This window comes from Ascaphus truei, chromosome 7 (genome assembly GCF_040206685.1).
Source record: "Ascaphus truei isolate aAscTru1 chromosome 7, aAscTru1.hap1, whole genome shotgun sequence".
NCBI classification, from domain to species: domain Eukaryota; kingdom Metazoa; phylum Chordata; class Amphibia; order Anura; family Ascaphidae; genus Ascaphus; species Ascaphus truei.
The window spans coordinates 90,057,622-90,074,979 of NC_134489.1; the positions used below are offsets into that span (position 1 = coordinate 90,057,622).

Here is a 17,358-nt window from a genome sequence, read left to right on the forward strand (position 1 = left end):
AGAGTCAAGTCACTGTCAAGGACAACATCAAGATTTCCGACGTGTCACTTAACGGTGAACGGCAAATCCCAGGCAGTTTTCCCAACGCATATATCCAACCTGACACCATACAGACGTCCAAGTTCAATCGCCCAATCACAAAGACATATCCGGTGAAATCGCACAGCTCACCAGTCTGTGTGAATCCCCCTCAATATACCCCCCAATCACCTTTCTTCTTCCAATAATTTACAATACCCAATAACTGCTCAGGTCATACAAATCAACAAAAAAACGCACATATGACATTTCTGTGATATTTCATTTTAGACTTGCAGTTTTAAATTGGCAAAGCACTTCTATTTAAAATTTTAAACAAGAGTATAGATAGAGTATTCCATGGCTGGTTGCTATGGCTTTACTGCTCTTCCGCCATTTGTTTCTTAGTGAGATTGCACATGTGAATATACTAACTTCTGCTCTATTTGTAAACAACAGCAAAGATCACAACTCAAATATCCTGATGTGGTCAGCAGTACAAAGCAAAATGTATTCTCACAATAAAATGGCACATAAAAAATGCAATATTAGCAGTTTTAATCAAGGATCAAAGCTATAGGAGAATGCAGACACGCAGTCTAGACTTCAGAAAGCCTCTGAAGCATATAAAACAACATCTGCATATCACATTAATCACATTTAGGCCACCATCTTATCACCTCACAAACTAAGAGATGCTACTTTTATTTGAAACATCATGTGCACATTCACTAAAGGCTGATTTAAAGAGCAAAAATGGTTAAATTGAAACATGTTAATATCTTTCACAATTTTCCCAACATGTATTAAACCCTTATTTAAATTAAATTCTGGATATACGAGTGACCCATTGATTGAACATTGAAAGCTTTTTGATGGCAGACATTAAGGAGCCATTTCTGAAGCAGCAGACAGAAAGGGAAACCTAGGAACGGAAGGGAGAGTGAAGAGTAAGGCAAAGAAAGCGGTAAAAAGACTGCAGTGCAAATGAACAAAGGAGCAGTCAGAAGACAAGAACAGAATGGTCTTTGGATACCAGTTACATCAGAGATTTCAGGGGAAAAAGCAAAAAAGGAAGTGTAAATCCTGTCACTATTCTCCCACGACCTCAACTAAATGCACAAGTACAATTTTAGTCTTTAGGATTCATGAACAATGAAAATAGATAAATTGTTTGAATGGTATTACTACAAGCCTACCAAAATCTCAATTTACGTTGCCAATATTATTGCCTAAAATGATACAAAGTTATTGTAGGATTTAACCTTCAGGATCGCTCTATAACGGGGTTGAGCTGTACTAGGTTGATCATCCATTACCTGCTCTGATACAATTGTTTATTTTTACGCATTCTCTGGATATACCAATTTAATAACGCATACACCCATTGACTCTTCCTGCCTAGGGATCGTTTAAAGTGGGCGAGCACGTGAGGCGGCGCGCATGCGCCTATCTCTCGAGCCATCCCTGCACTGAGGTTTGAGGCGATGCAGGTGTGGCGGACGCGTCACAAGGCTGGTTCTCCCTCATTGGCGGAAAGTTCACATGATGCGCCTGTCGCGCGGAAAAAAGTTAAATAATTTGCCCTTCCAAAAATCTGCCGCACGGCAGCTTTGCACCGCTTGCACGCTCTATGGCCAGCCTCAGAGAAGCGGTCTGTTGTCGGCGCGTGCACGCTGTCGCCCCACTATAATCGCGGCCCAACTCACCGTCTCTTTCCTCCCGATTGCCTGCAAACGGTCTAAACACCTTCTTTGTTCATGAATTCTTCAATTCTATTTTGCTTACCTTTGCCTTTTGTAATGCTTATGATATTGTAGAGTCACACCAATCCTAATTATTCAGACTTCACGGTGGAGATTCATCAAGCACCGGTACCGATTTCTATCGATATAGCGTTAAGTACCATACAAGTGATGGATACTAAACACTGGATCGGGTGTGCACTGGCACTTTATTAATCTGCCTCTGTATCCGTAAACCCAGCAATGGTTTTTTTTTTAGCGTTTTCTTTGTTCTTACGGTTTGTCTTCTGCAAACACCTCATTCACCTTTTTTTACGGCTCTTTTCTGAGATCTCTCCTCTTAAATCTCTATACAAGCTTTATGGCAGGGATCTTCTTTATTTATAGCACTCTTCAGCTACTTTTTCAAAGGAACCAGATAGAAAACATTTTGAAGTAGGACACAAGCTTATTGTAATTAATTTTAGATACATTTAATAAAGAATTGGAAATTGTTATATTTCAATTGCAAGGATTCATAACATCTGTACCATCGAAATTTACATTACCATAACTCAGAGAATGTGTGAAAAATTGTACTTTGCTCCTGCTAATTTCATACTAGTTGCTCAAGCAGCCGAGTCTCCAAATGCCACATTGGACCACCAATTGAAAAGCCATGCTCTATGGCTTCAAGTATTCACTTTATGCAGACTGATATTTATGCCCCTTGAATTATTCAGTAGTTATCCACTGCAGGCATGGAAAAATCCCAGGGGCCAGAAGCCTAAAATATTACCTATGGCGCCTAAAGCTGTGCTGTATATGCAGTCCAACATTCCCTCCTTTCTGCCAATGCGGATATTATTGCTGCAGTGTGGTAGCTAGGGGAGTAATGTGTGCGTTTCACAGAACCGTCAGACACACCGGCCCCCCTGTCTTCTGATCACTGATGCAGACGGAAGAGAGTTAGGCAAGAAGGAGGGCAGCATCTGGCAGCTACGCAAAGCCATAGTACAAGCGAACAAAAGGTCGTAACTCAAAGAGGAAGGCAAAAGAGCGCGCAAAGCGCCTCCCCATCGTGCAAGTCATAGGAATCCTATAGGCCACGGATCGTTTCTCGTACAGGCACGCACGACACCTTGTGCTCCGTCGACTACTGCATCTGGGACCTAAGAGTCTGCATACAGATTTCTTCCTTGGAGTAAAGGACCAGAGGATCATGACCCCTGCACTTCAATTCCTACCTCCTTCTGGAACTGCTGCTTATCTTAACCCTTTCCCCACCCTAGGACTGCCTCTTAATCCTTTCAGTATACTCCATAGTGAACATATGATTCTAGAGAAGTAGTTGAAAAGACTTAATATACAGTACAAAGGAGCCAGAACAGAAAACATTGCAGTAGAAGGGCCACAAGCTTCTTGTAATGTCCTTTAAGTTAAATTAAAAGACAAATGCTTGCAAAAATGTTGCAATATAATGGTCAACAACCACATCATATACATTTACATCACCTTAAAGTAGTAACAAACATCAGTGTGGAAAATTTGCGCTTGGCTGCCTAAGCAACTAGTGTGAAATTAGCCACATCACGCTATCACGGGATGTTTGGCCGTGACAAAAACGCTAGTGGCATACCGCCGCGTTATGACCCAACAAGCCAGGTCTGCCACATCTGATAAATGCATGTTTAAATGTCTCGCACGGGACCGCTACACTACCTAGACTGGCTGCTCCATCTTTAAATGTGTAGCGGCCCCGTACGGATATTTAAACATGCACTTATCAGAGCGACCAGTCGGGCACGCGGTCGACATCACGGTGAAATGTCCCGGCAACGGGCTGCACTACGATGACATGTCCCAGCAGGGTTTTGGTCGAAGCCAAACGTTCTACACCGAACATTAAGGCCCCTCTAAGTTTGCATTTGGCCTTCTGCTGAAGAGTCCTACTGTATACAAATGAGGAGTATTTCTGAATACTCCAAAGAAGTTTCTTAGCTCAAGTCCATCGAATGCGACACTGCTGAAACATTTATTTTAGCATTATCTTACTGTGCAGGCTCCAACTTACAGATGGCCATCAAAACATGCATACCTCAGCAAGACTATCCACGCAAGATAGGTGCAAAGCTTTATTTGGCATTGTTCTTTAATTGCAATATATTTTAAAAAATATTTTGTAAAAGCAATAGAGGCGGTCCTCGCTTTGACGTTTCACTTCTTGGCGAACAGTATATCTGACCCTTTATAATACATACCAACGGGCAATTTTCCAGATGCCAAAACACCATAGGCTGCGTCCATAGAAGGACAAGCGGTGCTGAGCCGTGCGGATGCTCCGTGCTGAGCCCCTGCATCCTCAATGAGGATGTCATTAGAGGGGGCTCATGCGAGCGTCCGCAGGCGTGCTGAGGCGCTGGATTTTTCAGCTGACAGCCAAGCTGTTTTTCAGCGCACTGTCGGCTGAAAACATCCAATCAGCGCGAAGCAGCGTCAACGTCACGGCGCCGTGACGTTGTCAGTGCGTCGCGGGCGATTGGCCCAGCGACGTCACTGCCCCACCTCCCACCACCTCCCGATCGTGCCCACATGTGCATGGAATCGCACAGCTTTAGCAGGCGAGCCTCAGCACTGCTCCCCCACTCTATGGCCACAGCCTTAGCCAACGCTCATATACAAGTTCAATCGCCCAATCACAAAGGCGCAGTTCGGTGAAATCGCCCAGCTCATTAGTTTGTGTGACCCCTCCTCCCCCCAATCAATCACTTTCCTTCTACAATAGTTTATGATACCAAATAACTGCTCAGGTCATTCAAGCCCAGTAAGGAGGATATTTAAGACATGTAACATTTTGTATACTACCAGGGCTATTTGCATCCCACCCTTGCAATGGTATACTTTGGAGTACAGTATTGCAAGCTCATATATAATATTTAATACATGTTTATACATATATACATATTCCCAGAGTACAATATTATCTGTAATTGTGCTAAAAGGGGGGTTTTGGTTAGGAATGTAGCCTCAATTTATACAAGAAAATGGGTTTCTCTTTACGACCCCATTTGCAAGAACGCATGGTGTCTGAAAACCGATGACCGCCTGTATTACTAAACTCCCTCCTACTGTCTCTGTACGTTCTCCCTACCTACCAATTAGACTGTAAGCTCCTCGGAGCAGGGACTCCTCTTCCTTAATGTCTAAAGCACTTATTCCAATGATCTGTTATTTATATTATCTGTTATTTATTGGATTACCACATGTATTACTGCTGTGAAGCGCTATGTACATTAATGGCGCTATATAAATAAAGACATACAATACAACTCCATTCAATGTGCTAAATTAATGTGTTCACACTTTATCAGGTGCTCTGGAGTGAAAGTTTGGTTGGAGACAGAACAAAAAGTATGAACTGCATATTTTTAGAGATGTTAAACCTTTGCATATATTTGCAAACTTGGGAAATGTGCCACTTTCATTATAGTTGTTAAAATCATAAAAGTAATGGCGATCAATATTGCAAAACAGTTGCCAAAAAGCAATACCTTAGGTTGCGCGTATAGTGCCCGCGACGGATGACGTCACACGCGAAAGTTATAATTTAACTTTCGGCGACAGGGTGATTGATTGGTTCAGAGACTGTCACACGTGGCGACAGTCTCTAAAAAAATCAAATTTAACCCGCTACCAATTTTTACGCTCCGTCGCACTTACTATAAGCGCTGGTGACGGAGTCCATGGTTGTTTTCGAGCGACGTCGCAGGCACGATAAGCGCACCCTTATGGATCTCATGTTTTCCTCATTTTCTGAACATTCTTGCAAAATGTTGCAATTTAAAAACATGCAAAACATGTTTCGACCTCGATTCTATAAAGAGAGAGAGCGCTGATACAGCGCTACTGCACAGATATAGCTCCATTGAATTCAGTCGAGCTTTCCGTGTGATGGCACCATGATACTTTTATAGAATAAGGGTCTCTGTGTTAGAATTTAGATTACATGCAACGTGGCAAAAATTGAACCGAAATAAATTCTACTTTTACCCCAAAAGTAGTCATACTTTATTCAACATGTTTCCTTAGAAACCCCATAACATGCACTTGCATAACTATAGTCACAAGAATAACCAAAACGTTGTCAAAGTGTCACCTCAAACAAAGCACATGCAAGCTAGAAAAATACCAAGTAATGAATAGTTGTGTTAACCCTTTGAGTGCCTATGGGGCTTCAGCACCAGATAACGACTGGTCTGGCACTGATAACAAAACAGAAGGAACTACCCCCCTTCCACTCCTCAGTGTTAATCTTAACCCAATCTCCCCTATGACAATGAACAATTTTGGGGCGACGTAGCTGTTTCATGGGGTTTGTGGTGTGTGAGACACCATGACATAGTAGCTACATCTCAGAGCACTCAAAGGGTTAACATCACGCAATGAACAGACCACAAAGCATGACGACTCCTAGTCTCTAGGGACATAAGAATAAACTTTAAAACATACCTTTACTTGTTACTTCTTAAAGTACATAAAAAAACATTTCAAGGTATTGTGTAATTGGAACATTATTCAAGATGGGGAAAAGATTGATAAGTCTGTATACACCAGAGATATTTTCTGCACGAAACATTAGATCTTTGTAATATAAAAGCAGAATAAAAGGCAGCAACAACAATAGCCCAAGCACGTTATTAGATGACAATACTAGTCAAAGATTTTCAAAACATATTTCATAAAAAGTGTGTGTGTGTGATATATATATATATATATATATATATATATATATATATATATGAGTTAAGTTATGGTGAGTAAAAAAAGTGACAAAAATCCTCCACAGCAAAGCATGTCATTTCCCAGAATCCCTTGCTGCAGTGGAAGTGCTGTATGCTGGGTGATAATGGGGAAAGGCAGGGTTGCAGACCTGCCTAAGACATGTAGATTAGCATACAGTTGTATTTACATTTGTGTGTATATATATATACTGTATATATATATATATATATATATATATATATACTGTATATATATATATATATATATATATATATATATATATATATATATATATATATATATCTATATATATATATCTATATATATAGTTTAGAACTCCATTAACAGTGTTTTCTTTACACAAATATGAACGGTTTTAAAAAGGCACTAGTCTAGTGCTGACTATAATAAAACTAGCATGCCAAAGTGAATACTGCTCAGTGATGTCAGTGTCTATTCATCATAACGCTCATTGGTTTGCATCATATATCTAGAATAGGTCTGTGATAAAGTATTTTTGACAGCAATTTAAACAATACCACAATCTATTTAATTGTTAAACAAAAACAAAGTAAAGTATCAGAAAGCACTGTTAATTTAATTGACGCAATAACTAAAGTGAGTAATTTCCTTATACTGTATGTTTTTAAACATATTAATATTGCAGAATTTCACGGATATTGGAAATATTTTACTAAAACCATCTACAACAAATATTGCAAAGAAGAAAACCAGGTACTCCAATGGAGACCGTGAAATATAAAATATTTATTTAAATCAGGATCGATGTGTCGGTCCACCTCAGACCTTCGTCTTGACAAAGGTCCAAGGCGGGACAAAAACGTTGATCTCGATTTAAATAAACACATTTTATATTTCAAATACCACTGAAGTACCTGGTTTTCTTCCTGTTTACTGTACAGGTGTTCTCTATGCCTCCCTCGATTCAAGAGCACCCATGGCTCAACAATACTGTGAGTGCTCCTTTTCTAGTACATAAAACAAATATTGCAACAGACACAAAATAAAATGATAGAGATATAGACACACACACATCCAAAGAAAAAACTACTGCCAAACGGACTTATTTTGGGATGTTCTGTACAGTACTTTTCTTAGGACAATTATTAATTACAACTAAGGCCACGATTACACAGTGCACAATGGCGCTTGCGACAAATAAATGTCCTAATCCCTAGTGCGCACACACACACAGAAGATGGAGCGCAATGACGGGGTCGCGTTTTGAAAAGAAAACTTTGTCTGTTCAAGCGCGGTCGCATGACGTCAACAGTTCAGCCAATGAGGGCAAACCAGCTTCGTGACGCGTCCACAAAGCCTCCCAATCTCCTGCAGCTAAATTCAGACATTGCCAGGCGAGAGGCGCCCGCAATGCGATGAGTGCGCGCAGCCATGTGTCAACGTGGACTATAATCTTGGCTTAAAAGTTTTCAAACAAGATTTGTTTGATCCAACCTCATAACTGCTTGGGGGGTGGGGGGTGGGGGGGGGGGGGGGAGAAACACATCCAGACAGTGACATACAAGCCCTTCCAGAACGGAAGGGGGTAATCCATTTTCTTCTCTGTGCCTGTGAACACTGATTTTTATCAAAGTACTGTATGGTGTGCACATCAGAACTAGAATGTCATAAAAAGATTTTGTATTGTATTTCTATCAATGTCTGCACTTGATTTAAAGCCTACATAACGAGCATTTCAGTTTAGGTAAACTACTCAACAGCCCTCATCTGCAAAATCTAGCCTCAGGATTATGATAATTTTACAGGTAAATTTTAAATCTTGATAGCTTCATTAGACTTTGCAATAATTTATCACCATGAACTGGCACAGTGCAAAAAATAAGCATGTGCAATATCCCTAACTGTACGCTAAAGTTCACAAAGTTTAAGTCTTCAAAGACAGTAGAATCACAGAGCACCCAAACCTCTGTACATGATTTTGCAAAATAGGAGAAATGTATTTTATGGGCAGACGAGGAACCTTTGTAGACATCGTGAGATTGGATCTGCCTAGACCAGGGGTCTGCAACCTTTCAAGGCAGACCCATTTTATAAAAAATGTCATTGTCCAAAAAATTCAGAGAGCCGCAACACATGCATGAATATTACACCCCCTAAAAACATGCATATACTGTACACACACTAATAGGTATATACTTTATAAGTATCAACATAGGACATACACAAACACATACATTGGGCCTGTCTCTCCTCACGGTCCTGGGTTGCTGCTCCCCAGCTGCTGCCTCTCACCCTCATTGGGCTGCTCATCGCTGTGAGGGGAGGAAGGGCGGGGGGGAGAGACGGCTACCGCTTGTCGGGCCACTTTTGCCACCTGGCATCTCCCCAGCTGCTGGCACGCCTCCTGCACTATCCCACGTCAGGCCTCTCTGACGTACGTCGGCGCACACTTCCGGCATGCACCAGCTTGAGAGAGCCCGGCGTGGGACCAGGCAGGAGGTATACTAGCAGCTGGGGAGATGCCGGGAGGCAACAAGAGGCCCAACCAGCACAGCTTCCACCCTCTCCCGTCAAGAGCAGCAGAGTGAGGAGAGCCACATGTAGGTGCTGAAAAAGCCGAAGGACGCCTACCCACGGGACTAGACAGCATTGGTCAACAACCCTTTCATCAAGAAACCCCAGCCAGAACAGATTTTAGGAATATTTAATATATCACCAAGTGCACTTATTTTGTGTGTGATTAGTTGAAATTCCCCAAAACATGACCTGGCTGAGGTGTTCCATGAAGCATTGCCCAAGCCATGGTATGGGCAAAAACATAAAATACTTAGGAGACAGACAGGATTTTTATGAGTCAGCGTTTTATTACCAGCTATGGTGGACATTCCGGCTACCTCCCTTCCCCCATCCATTGGTGGCTCGTTATGTCAGCGACCCTGTGACAGACACCCTTCCTCCCCCCCCCCCATCCCCAGTGTGCACTTAGAGCAGGGCAGGCAGAGTACTAGATGCTCCGACTATCTCCGCTCCCAGTCCTCGTACGCCGCCGTCACTTCCTGCCCTCCACTCAGTGCCCCCTTACCTGCACTACTCATTAAGTGGCCAGCAGTGACCAACAGGTCAGTCATCACTGTGTGCAGCACAGGTGCAAGGGCGGAAATCGTAGGCGCCCAGGATTTTTCCATCCATGGTCCTCCACTAAAATCTGGAGGAAGCCATCTTTATTTTTGTTATGTCACCTATCCCTAGGAATTACAAGAGGTCAACCTAGAAGTAAATTGAAATTTAGTACAAACGCTTCAGATTAGTGTTTATTCTTGAAATTTCATAAAATCAAAGACTGACTTGCATGAAGTAATAGAATGTGTGTTAAGCATGTATTACTATAGCGCCAACCAGGTATGCCATGTGTTAAAAAAATTACAATACAAGGTAAGAATTACAAACAATGGGATGTGCAACAGGAAAATAACAACATAAGGCAAAATGAGAGCCTGCCCCAAAGAGCTTACAATCTAAGTGTTATGTTGGGAGGCTTACAGACATAGTAGGAAAAAAGTGCAGTATTAGAAGTGCAGTCAGAAAAGGTCCAATGCATCTGGAGTTCAAAAGAGAGGTATAGAAATTTTAATGGGATACTTTTAAGAGGCGGATTTTCCGCTGGGCTTTGAATGTGGAAAGTGATGGTGCTTGTTGAATATTGAGTGGAAGAGTGTTCCATAGGTCGGAAGAGATTAGTGAAAGGTTTAAGATGGAAGAGGGACTTAGAGGTAAAAGGTGCAAAGATGAGAAAACCTTGAGTGGGGTTGTAATGAGATCAGAGTGGAGACATATCGAGGGGCAGAGGATCCTTAAAAGAAATGAGGTCATAATACATACGGAAATTAATAGGAAGCCAGCAGAGTCTGAAAGGTCGGAAACAGATATGCACCTAGAAGAGCAGGAGATGATTCAAGCAGCATTTTTGAAAGAATTGTACGGCTACGCTTAAACTAAGGGCTACGGTGACACGACCGCGTGACGTAAGCCGTCGCAATAGCGATTACTGCACTCTGGTGCAGGAGACCAGAGGGCGACCGGGGGGCATGGCTTGAGGCGTGACTATGAGCAGTTCACCCTCATTGGCTTAACCGCTCAAATGCTGCAGTTGTCACACGGCGATTGCAAAAAAATCAAAATCATTTGACTACTGGCAATCGCTATGTCGCTCTGCAGCGCTGTCGTGGTCGCGCCCACTATGGGCCCCCGCCACGGACTGCATGTACTTGCTATGGCGCTATGCGACGTCGAAAGTACTAGAAGCACAGCCTTAAGGAGGTGTGACGGGCAGGAAGGTCAGATAAAAGAATGTTACAGTAATTAGTACGGGAGAGTGTAGGGGTCTGTTTTAATGTTTTAGTGGTAGTGGAACATAGGGGAATATCTTAGCAATGCTGTGAAGAAAAAAGCAGCAAGATTCAGTAACCACGTTTGTATGTGGGGTGAAGGAAAGGGAAGAATTGAATGTAACCCTTGGGCGGCGTTACCCTTGCGAGACTGGGTGGATAGTAGTGTTATTGACTGTAATAGAGAAGGGAACGGAACCTGGTTTGGTAGGGCCTAGAGCAGGGGAGCACGGAAGATTTGAAGGGGGGGGGAGGAGTTACAGAGGCACCGCACTATTCAGTGTGAGGCCTCTGTAAATTCACTTACCAGGCTTTGCGTCCACACGTCTCCATGACGATGGGCGTCAAATGATGCTGTGGGTCATGTGATGCGACATCGCCATGGCAACACGGCGTCAAATGACGTCACGTGACATGAACCCACGGCATTTGAAGCTGAATTCAAGGTAAGGGGAGGCACTACCCAGCGGCAGAGCAGGCGGGGGGCGCAGCCGAGGAAGTTTGTGCACCCCTAGCCTGAGGAAGCTCTATTTTAGCCATGTTAAGCTTGGAAGGCCCACCCAGGCCGAGATTGTTGATAAAACACACAAAAATAATAGTAGCTATGTTAATGACTAATGAAAATGTTACCTCGGAATCTTAGTGTAGATGTGGACAAAAACGTACTTTAAAAAAACAGTTACAAACTCTTCCAACTGTCAATTAATACATTTCAGCTAAACAAACATGAATACACATGAAAATAAATTAAATATCTGCAGAATAATAACCTGCAATGTTAAACTGCAGATATGCATCACTTTTAGAACTTTTACTTTGAAGCACAGGCTTGTGTGCCTTTAGCTTTACCCCTGTTTAATTTAACAAACCCTTAAAATAACTGCATACAAATGCAATAAAACACATTTTAATTTTCAATTTAAACAATACATTTGGCCTCCATTTGGTAATCTCTGGCTAATGATGAAGCGCTATAGGTGTGAAACGCGTTGTGTGTTTCCCCTACCTTTTCAGAGGTTCGTTTTTTGTATGACCAATAAAGTCTTTTATGAGGTAGCCCCCCTCTGGATCCTTATTTCATTGGATAGTGGTCCGGTATTTCTATTCTTGTTCCTGCTAATCTCTGGCTAAAACTGCAATTTCACAGTACAATCTGCCCACATTAAATCAATACCACTACAGACACAGGGCTAGACTGCATTTAACAACCACCAGGAAAATGATCCATTCAGCAAAGCCCCTTAAGATCTGAAGATATCTATATATCACACACACCTGAAAGCCTGACTTTGGTGAACTATACCAAACCATAAACTACTGAATGGTTAAATGAAACTTGAAAGGAATAGTGATAGCCCGACTCTAGTCACACTGCACTGGTCAAACAGCATGTTTCACTGGCTGTAAATAACAGATAATAAATGTCAGTGCTTACTGTCTGATTTCAGTTCCCAAACAACCTTTCAAACCCAAAACAGGACAATTCGGCAGCTTGTCCACACCACGCAAGAAAATGTGTTAGTTGGCTTGTACCCGGACAAGCGTGTAGCACAATCTGAAGCATTTCTAACAGTATAAATGATATGAACAGCTAAACTGTGAATCCAAGGTTGGAAACAAATTAATATACACCGATTCCAGACAGATTGGGCTGGTAAGAAACAAAAACAAGTCTGTCTAGCTTTGTAATGCAGATAAATCCAGGTGACAACCACTGAATTGTATCAACTTTACAACCAGCACTTTTATGAGAAATATGACACTCATCAGTAAGCCACAATTGTGCCAGTCTAATAAGCAGAAAACGAGCCTAATGCTATAAAAAGCAATATTATGACTGCATATTTCCAACTGACAAAGTTATTGGAGCAACGTTAAGTTTTATTTTAGGTTAGTAGATTGTCACACTATGTACCTCGTTCATCTGAAAACCCTTTCGCTGGCAAAGATTTAAAATATACATTTGCTTATCTTCTAAAAGATTTTGAATTGTAGGCTCGGTGGCAGAGAGAGCAGATGCAATCCAGATACCACATGGGACTTCTTTGGTGCCATTAGAGTAATAAGGCAGAAGTGAGGAAATGTGTAATAGTGACCACAGTTTATTGGGTTAATTATAATTTTACACATCTAAGCAACAAAATGAACACTGGATCTTCACCACAGGACGACCAAAGCAATGTACAGTAAATATCTTCCATATTAAAAGGGACTTGGATATGATTCTAGGGAAAGGCTTCCCAAAATATTGCCACTACAAAGGTTTGTAATGTACTTTAAACAGGGCACCTGTTTTAACTACTTCTTTTGCGCTAGGGCCTCCATAACATTGCAATTAATGTTCCTACGACAACCAAGAGTTAATGTCTCATGTGCCAGGGGGCCTGTTTACCAGCTGTTATTCCATGATTGGGGCACATCTGGATTGTTGGCATCTACTGCACAGGTTCCTTAGTTAACCCACCCCCCCTTCCAACTAACCAGTCAAGGTAAATATTGTACCACATCCTAAAGATACCAACAATGCAAACATGTCCACATTATTCACAGCAGTCTTTATTGCCACATTAATTGCCCAGGTTTAATTTGGATGGGCAGATTCCATCTTGCTGTAAAATATTTTTTGAAAACGAGATATGCCTCTCCATACATGTGTACTGGTAAAATAGCTTTCAGATGTGTAAGCTGATATTTAAACAGAAGGAACTAACAAAAGGTGAAAATTTAAGTAAAACGGTCAAAGCACATTTTGTACATAAATATGTTACCGTTTGTAATTTGTCTAACAAAAACTTTGCGCATGAAAAAAAAAATATATATATAAATGTTGGTGCAATATATATATATATATATATATATATATATATATATATATATATATATATATATATATATATATATATATATATATATATATATGAACAGTGGACCAACATTTCGGTCCTAATATGGACAGTGAAGACTATCCCAGAAACTTTGGTCCCCTTCCCACACACAATATATCGATTTAAATCTATTTTTTGGTGTCATTTATTTAATTTTACACCTATAACTGGAAGGGGTTTACCTTCACACACACAAACATTTAACTAGGTTCCCCCCCCCCCCTTTTTTTTAGTGTGGTTCTTACTCACTGATTAACCAATTCACCAGGTAAAGTATCAGCATGTGAGAGTATTTCAAGCATCCTTACCTGACGAACAGGAGATAAGAAACACTGCAAAGGCCAACTTGGTAGCAGCTCCCATGTTTATACTTGGGAGATAACCCAGGTGCAGACGCTTGGGGAGGTTTTTTTTTTTTGCCAAAAGAGCCACTTCCAGTGGGACCTTTAAATCCCTGTTAACGAGCCAGGAAAGGTAACACAACCAGGAAATGTATTTACAAAAATCCCGGGAGAGTATATGCAGTTTATTTCCACTAGCAGTGGCGCAAGGAGATGCCCAAATCAGGGTGGAATATACAAGTTATTTCACACCACGTGTGCCCAGCTATATCCTTGCAGGAAACACACTGGTATTGTGGTGTAAAGGTTATTCAAATAGCACGAGCACATCCAGGACGAACAATCCTATGCGGGGTAGGAAAGGATCACCAGTGACATTGCTGTATTCTTCATCCCCGCAGTGAGCACGCGAGTGGGGGGTGCGGAGGTTTGCTGGTCAGGGCGCAGTATGTCCCCCCCGCACCGTGGGCAGGAGCACCAGCAGCGGAGATACACTTAGTGCCGCTAAACTTTCCATGGATGGCGGGTGAAGATGGTGAAAGAAACAAACATGGGGGGGGGGGGGGCTTCTCGTCCAACGCAGGCAACACAGACCACCACCGACCTGGCCTCTCCGGTCCTACTAAAGCATCGGTGCGAGAGACGAGCAGAGCGGCTCTGTCACCGCACGGGCCTGAGTCCGGGGACCGAGGGAGGGGAGGGATCCGCCTGTGATCACACACCGACGTCCTCAAGCGAAGATAGCAACCTCGTCATGTCCACTTCCCCGGGAACATCACCGGATACAAACAAGCACCGGCGGCCCTGGCAGCACACCGTGCGAGGCTGGAGGTTTCTCGGGAATGGGGGAGGGAGGTTTGCTAGGGAATGGGGGGTGAGGGTTGCTCGGCTTCCACCGCTCGCTCTCACGCGTGTCGGGTGAGCTGCGGCCGGTCCCCGTCTCGGTATGTACTACACGGTGGCTGAGAAGGGAGCGGGGCGGCCTCACCCCCTCGGCGCAATGAGCCACAGCTTCCCAAACCCCCGCTGCCCGCCCCGCCGACACAGCAAACCTGGCTGAGCGTCCGCGTCCTCCCTGGAAATTTCATATCTACCCATTCAGCAACAAGGATCCCCGAGCCAAGATGGCGGCCCCCGGACGCTTGTTTTTGTTTTCTCACCTTCCCCCCTCCCCCCTGTCGCGCGACTACAGCACTCTGTGAAGCAACCCAACGCTTGCAAATGACTGGCGGGCGGCCGGACCAATCAGAGAGTGGCATGGGCGTTGTCTGAAGGGGGAGGGTTGAGCCATCCAATAGGGATGTAGGAATTGGAAGGCGGGTTTCCGGAAAGGGCGCGGGATGGCATAGTGATTGGCGTGTGATGTTTGGAAAGGGGGCGGGGACTCAGGTTGTGAGGGGGAGGGCCCTGCATTAGATGCAGTGACAGTGTGTGTATCAGTCTCGTGCTAGGCTGGGGCCAAGGAAGAGCTCAGCAGGGGCTCTGTGCCACACATTGGAGATTTCATAGTGCTAAAGAGCTTCAACTGTTTGGGGCCTTTGTATTGAGATCATATTAATTATCATGTTGGGCGCATCAACATTTAAGTAGCACAAACCTTTGTAAAATGCGCGTCGTACGCGAAGGCGTCATAGATATGACGTCGCAGTTTGTTGCTTGAACTGAATATTGATTAATTTCAATACCTGACTGATACAATTTAAACTAAAACCAAATTGCATTTTTTTTAAATTTGTAATCTAGTGTTGGTAAATATTATTTGTGTACCATTATTTATAATCGCCTTACTGTAAGAATAATATATTTGATTAACTTATGTAATGAAATATCCACACTGCATCAAATTTTTTTGGGGGTAATACATTGTAATTTGTAACTAACAATATAAACAGATTTTGAGGGTTTCGGATAAATTTGCTGCATGTTCTCCTTTTTGTGGGCGCGCAGAAAAATGATTCCCCCCCCCCAGTAGAAGCTAGTTTCATCGGTACATTTAGCAGATTCCATTTATGTGTGCCCCAAAGAAATGAAAACATGTTTTTGGTGCATGTTGAGCAATGCCAGATTCGTACCAATTTTGTACCCAAATATAAATTGTGAATATAAATGCTCGCAAAGTGATGCGATGAATCTTTAAAATCTGTGTTTGTTTGCAAAGACAAGTGGTACAGTGCCTGGTTTCAGAATCTGTTTTGTTTGGATGAGGGGACAATTTTTTAAAATATATAATTTGCAAAGGTTTACACTATCTCTTGTTTAAAATCCAAAGGATGAGATTTTAATGTAAATAGTTTTTGTACACAGTGCAGTGTATGTAAACAGAGTGCTACTTCCTATTTCCTCCCCTCCCTCAACTCGTAGGCCGCGTCCATGGTCGACGCACACTCGCCACCGTGCGAGTGACGTCACCCTCGGTTTCGCTGCAGTGATTTGTGGCCTGGGTAGATGTGTCGGGGGCGTGGCTGTGACATCACCGAGCTAGTTCGCACTCATTGGGTGAGCCGCTCACGTGACCTGGCTGTCGTGCCGCAGAATCAAATAAAACTGATTCTTCGCACGCCCCACTACGCTAGCACACATGTGGTCCATGGTCGCGATCATTGTGATCGCCCGGCAGGAATCCGCTGTCTCGCCGGCCATGGACGCGGCCTTACACTTTAGTTACTAATTTCATCAGTGGTTTAAGTGTTTTAAAGAAGTGTGGAGGCTGTGCCTGGTCTCCGGGCATTCTAAATCATACACCATTGCACATCTTTCATATCAGAGATCTTGGAGTTACAGCAAGTAAATATGAGCCTTCTGAATAAATTATTCAATCTTTTTGAAGTGCAATATTTCTATTTCCGTAAGATCAAGCAGTAGTCGTCATGCTAAAATAACTTTATGATTCAGTATACTACATACAGATTTGGTTGGTGTTTGGATAGTTGTAGGTGTATCAGATTCGTAAAACAAGGAATTTTTTATTTTTCAATACTTTTAGTAATATTTTGAGGCAATGCTGTTTGACCCTGTGATGTTGTTGAAGGAAACCCGCACAATATATGATTCTCTTACTGGTATGGCGCCAACATATTCCACAGCGTGGGAGGGCGAACAACAATAGTGTTTAACAAGAAGGGTACATATATTTCAGGTGAACTGAGACAATAGGAAGGATGCCTATGAGTTTGCATCTAAATGATGGATATCAATACCTCCAAAGTTTGGTAGTTTCATACCCTTTTATAACTGCTATGTC

The 17,358-nt window shown here is 42.6% G+C and overlaps 1 protein-coding gene across 3 annotated transcripts in view; it reads right to left on the minus strand.

Moving 5' to 3' along the window:
- ACVR2A (activin A receptor type 2A) overlaps nucleotides 1–15,280 on the minus strand; it is a 74,723-nt gene extending 59,443 nt beyond the window's left edge. Inside the window, exon 1 of one of the 3 annotated variants that reach the window (XM_075609437.1) lies at nucleotides 14,085–15,280. In XM_075609437.1, coding sequence (XP_075465552.1) covers nucleotides 14,085–14,139 — 55 coding nt within the window. In that variant the 5' untranslated portion in view covers nucleotides 14,140–15,280. Of the gene's footprint in view, nucleotides 1–9,588; nucleotides 9,713–14,084 lie in introns of those variants that run through there. The other 2 variants (XM_075609435.1, XM_075609436.1) reach the window with 2 other exon arrangements.
- Between the last annotated feature and the right edge of the window lie 2,078 nt (nucleotides 15,281–17,358).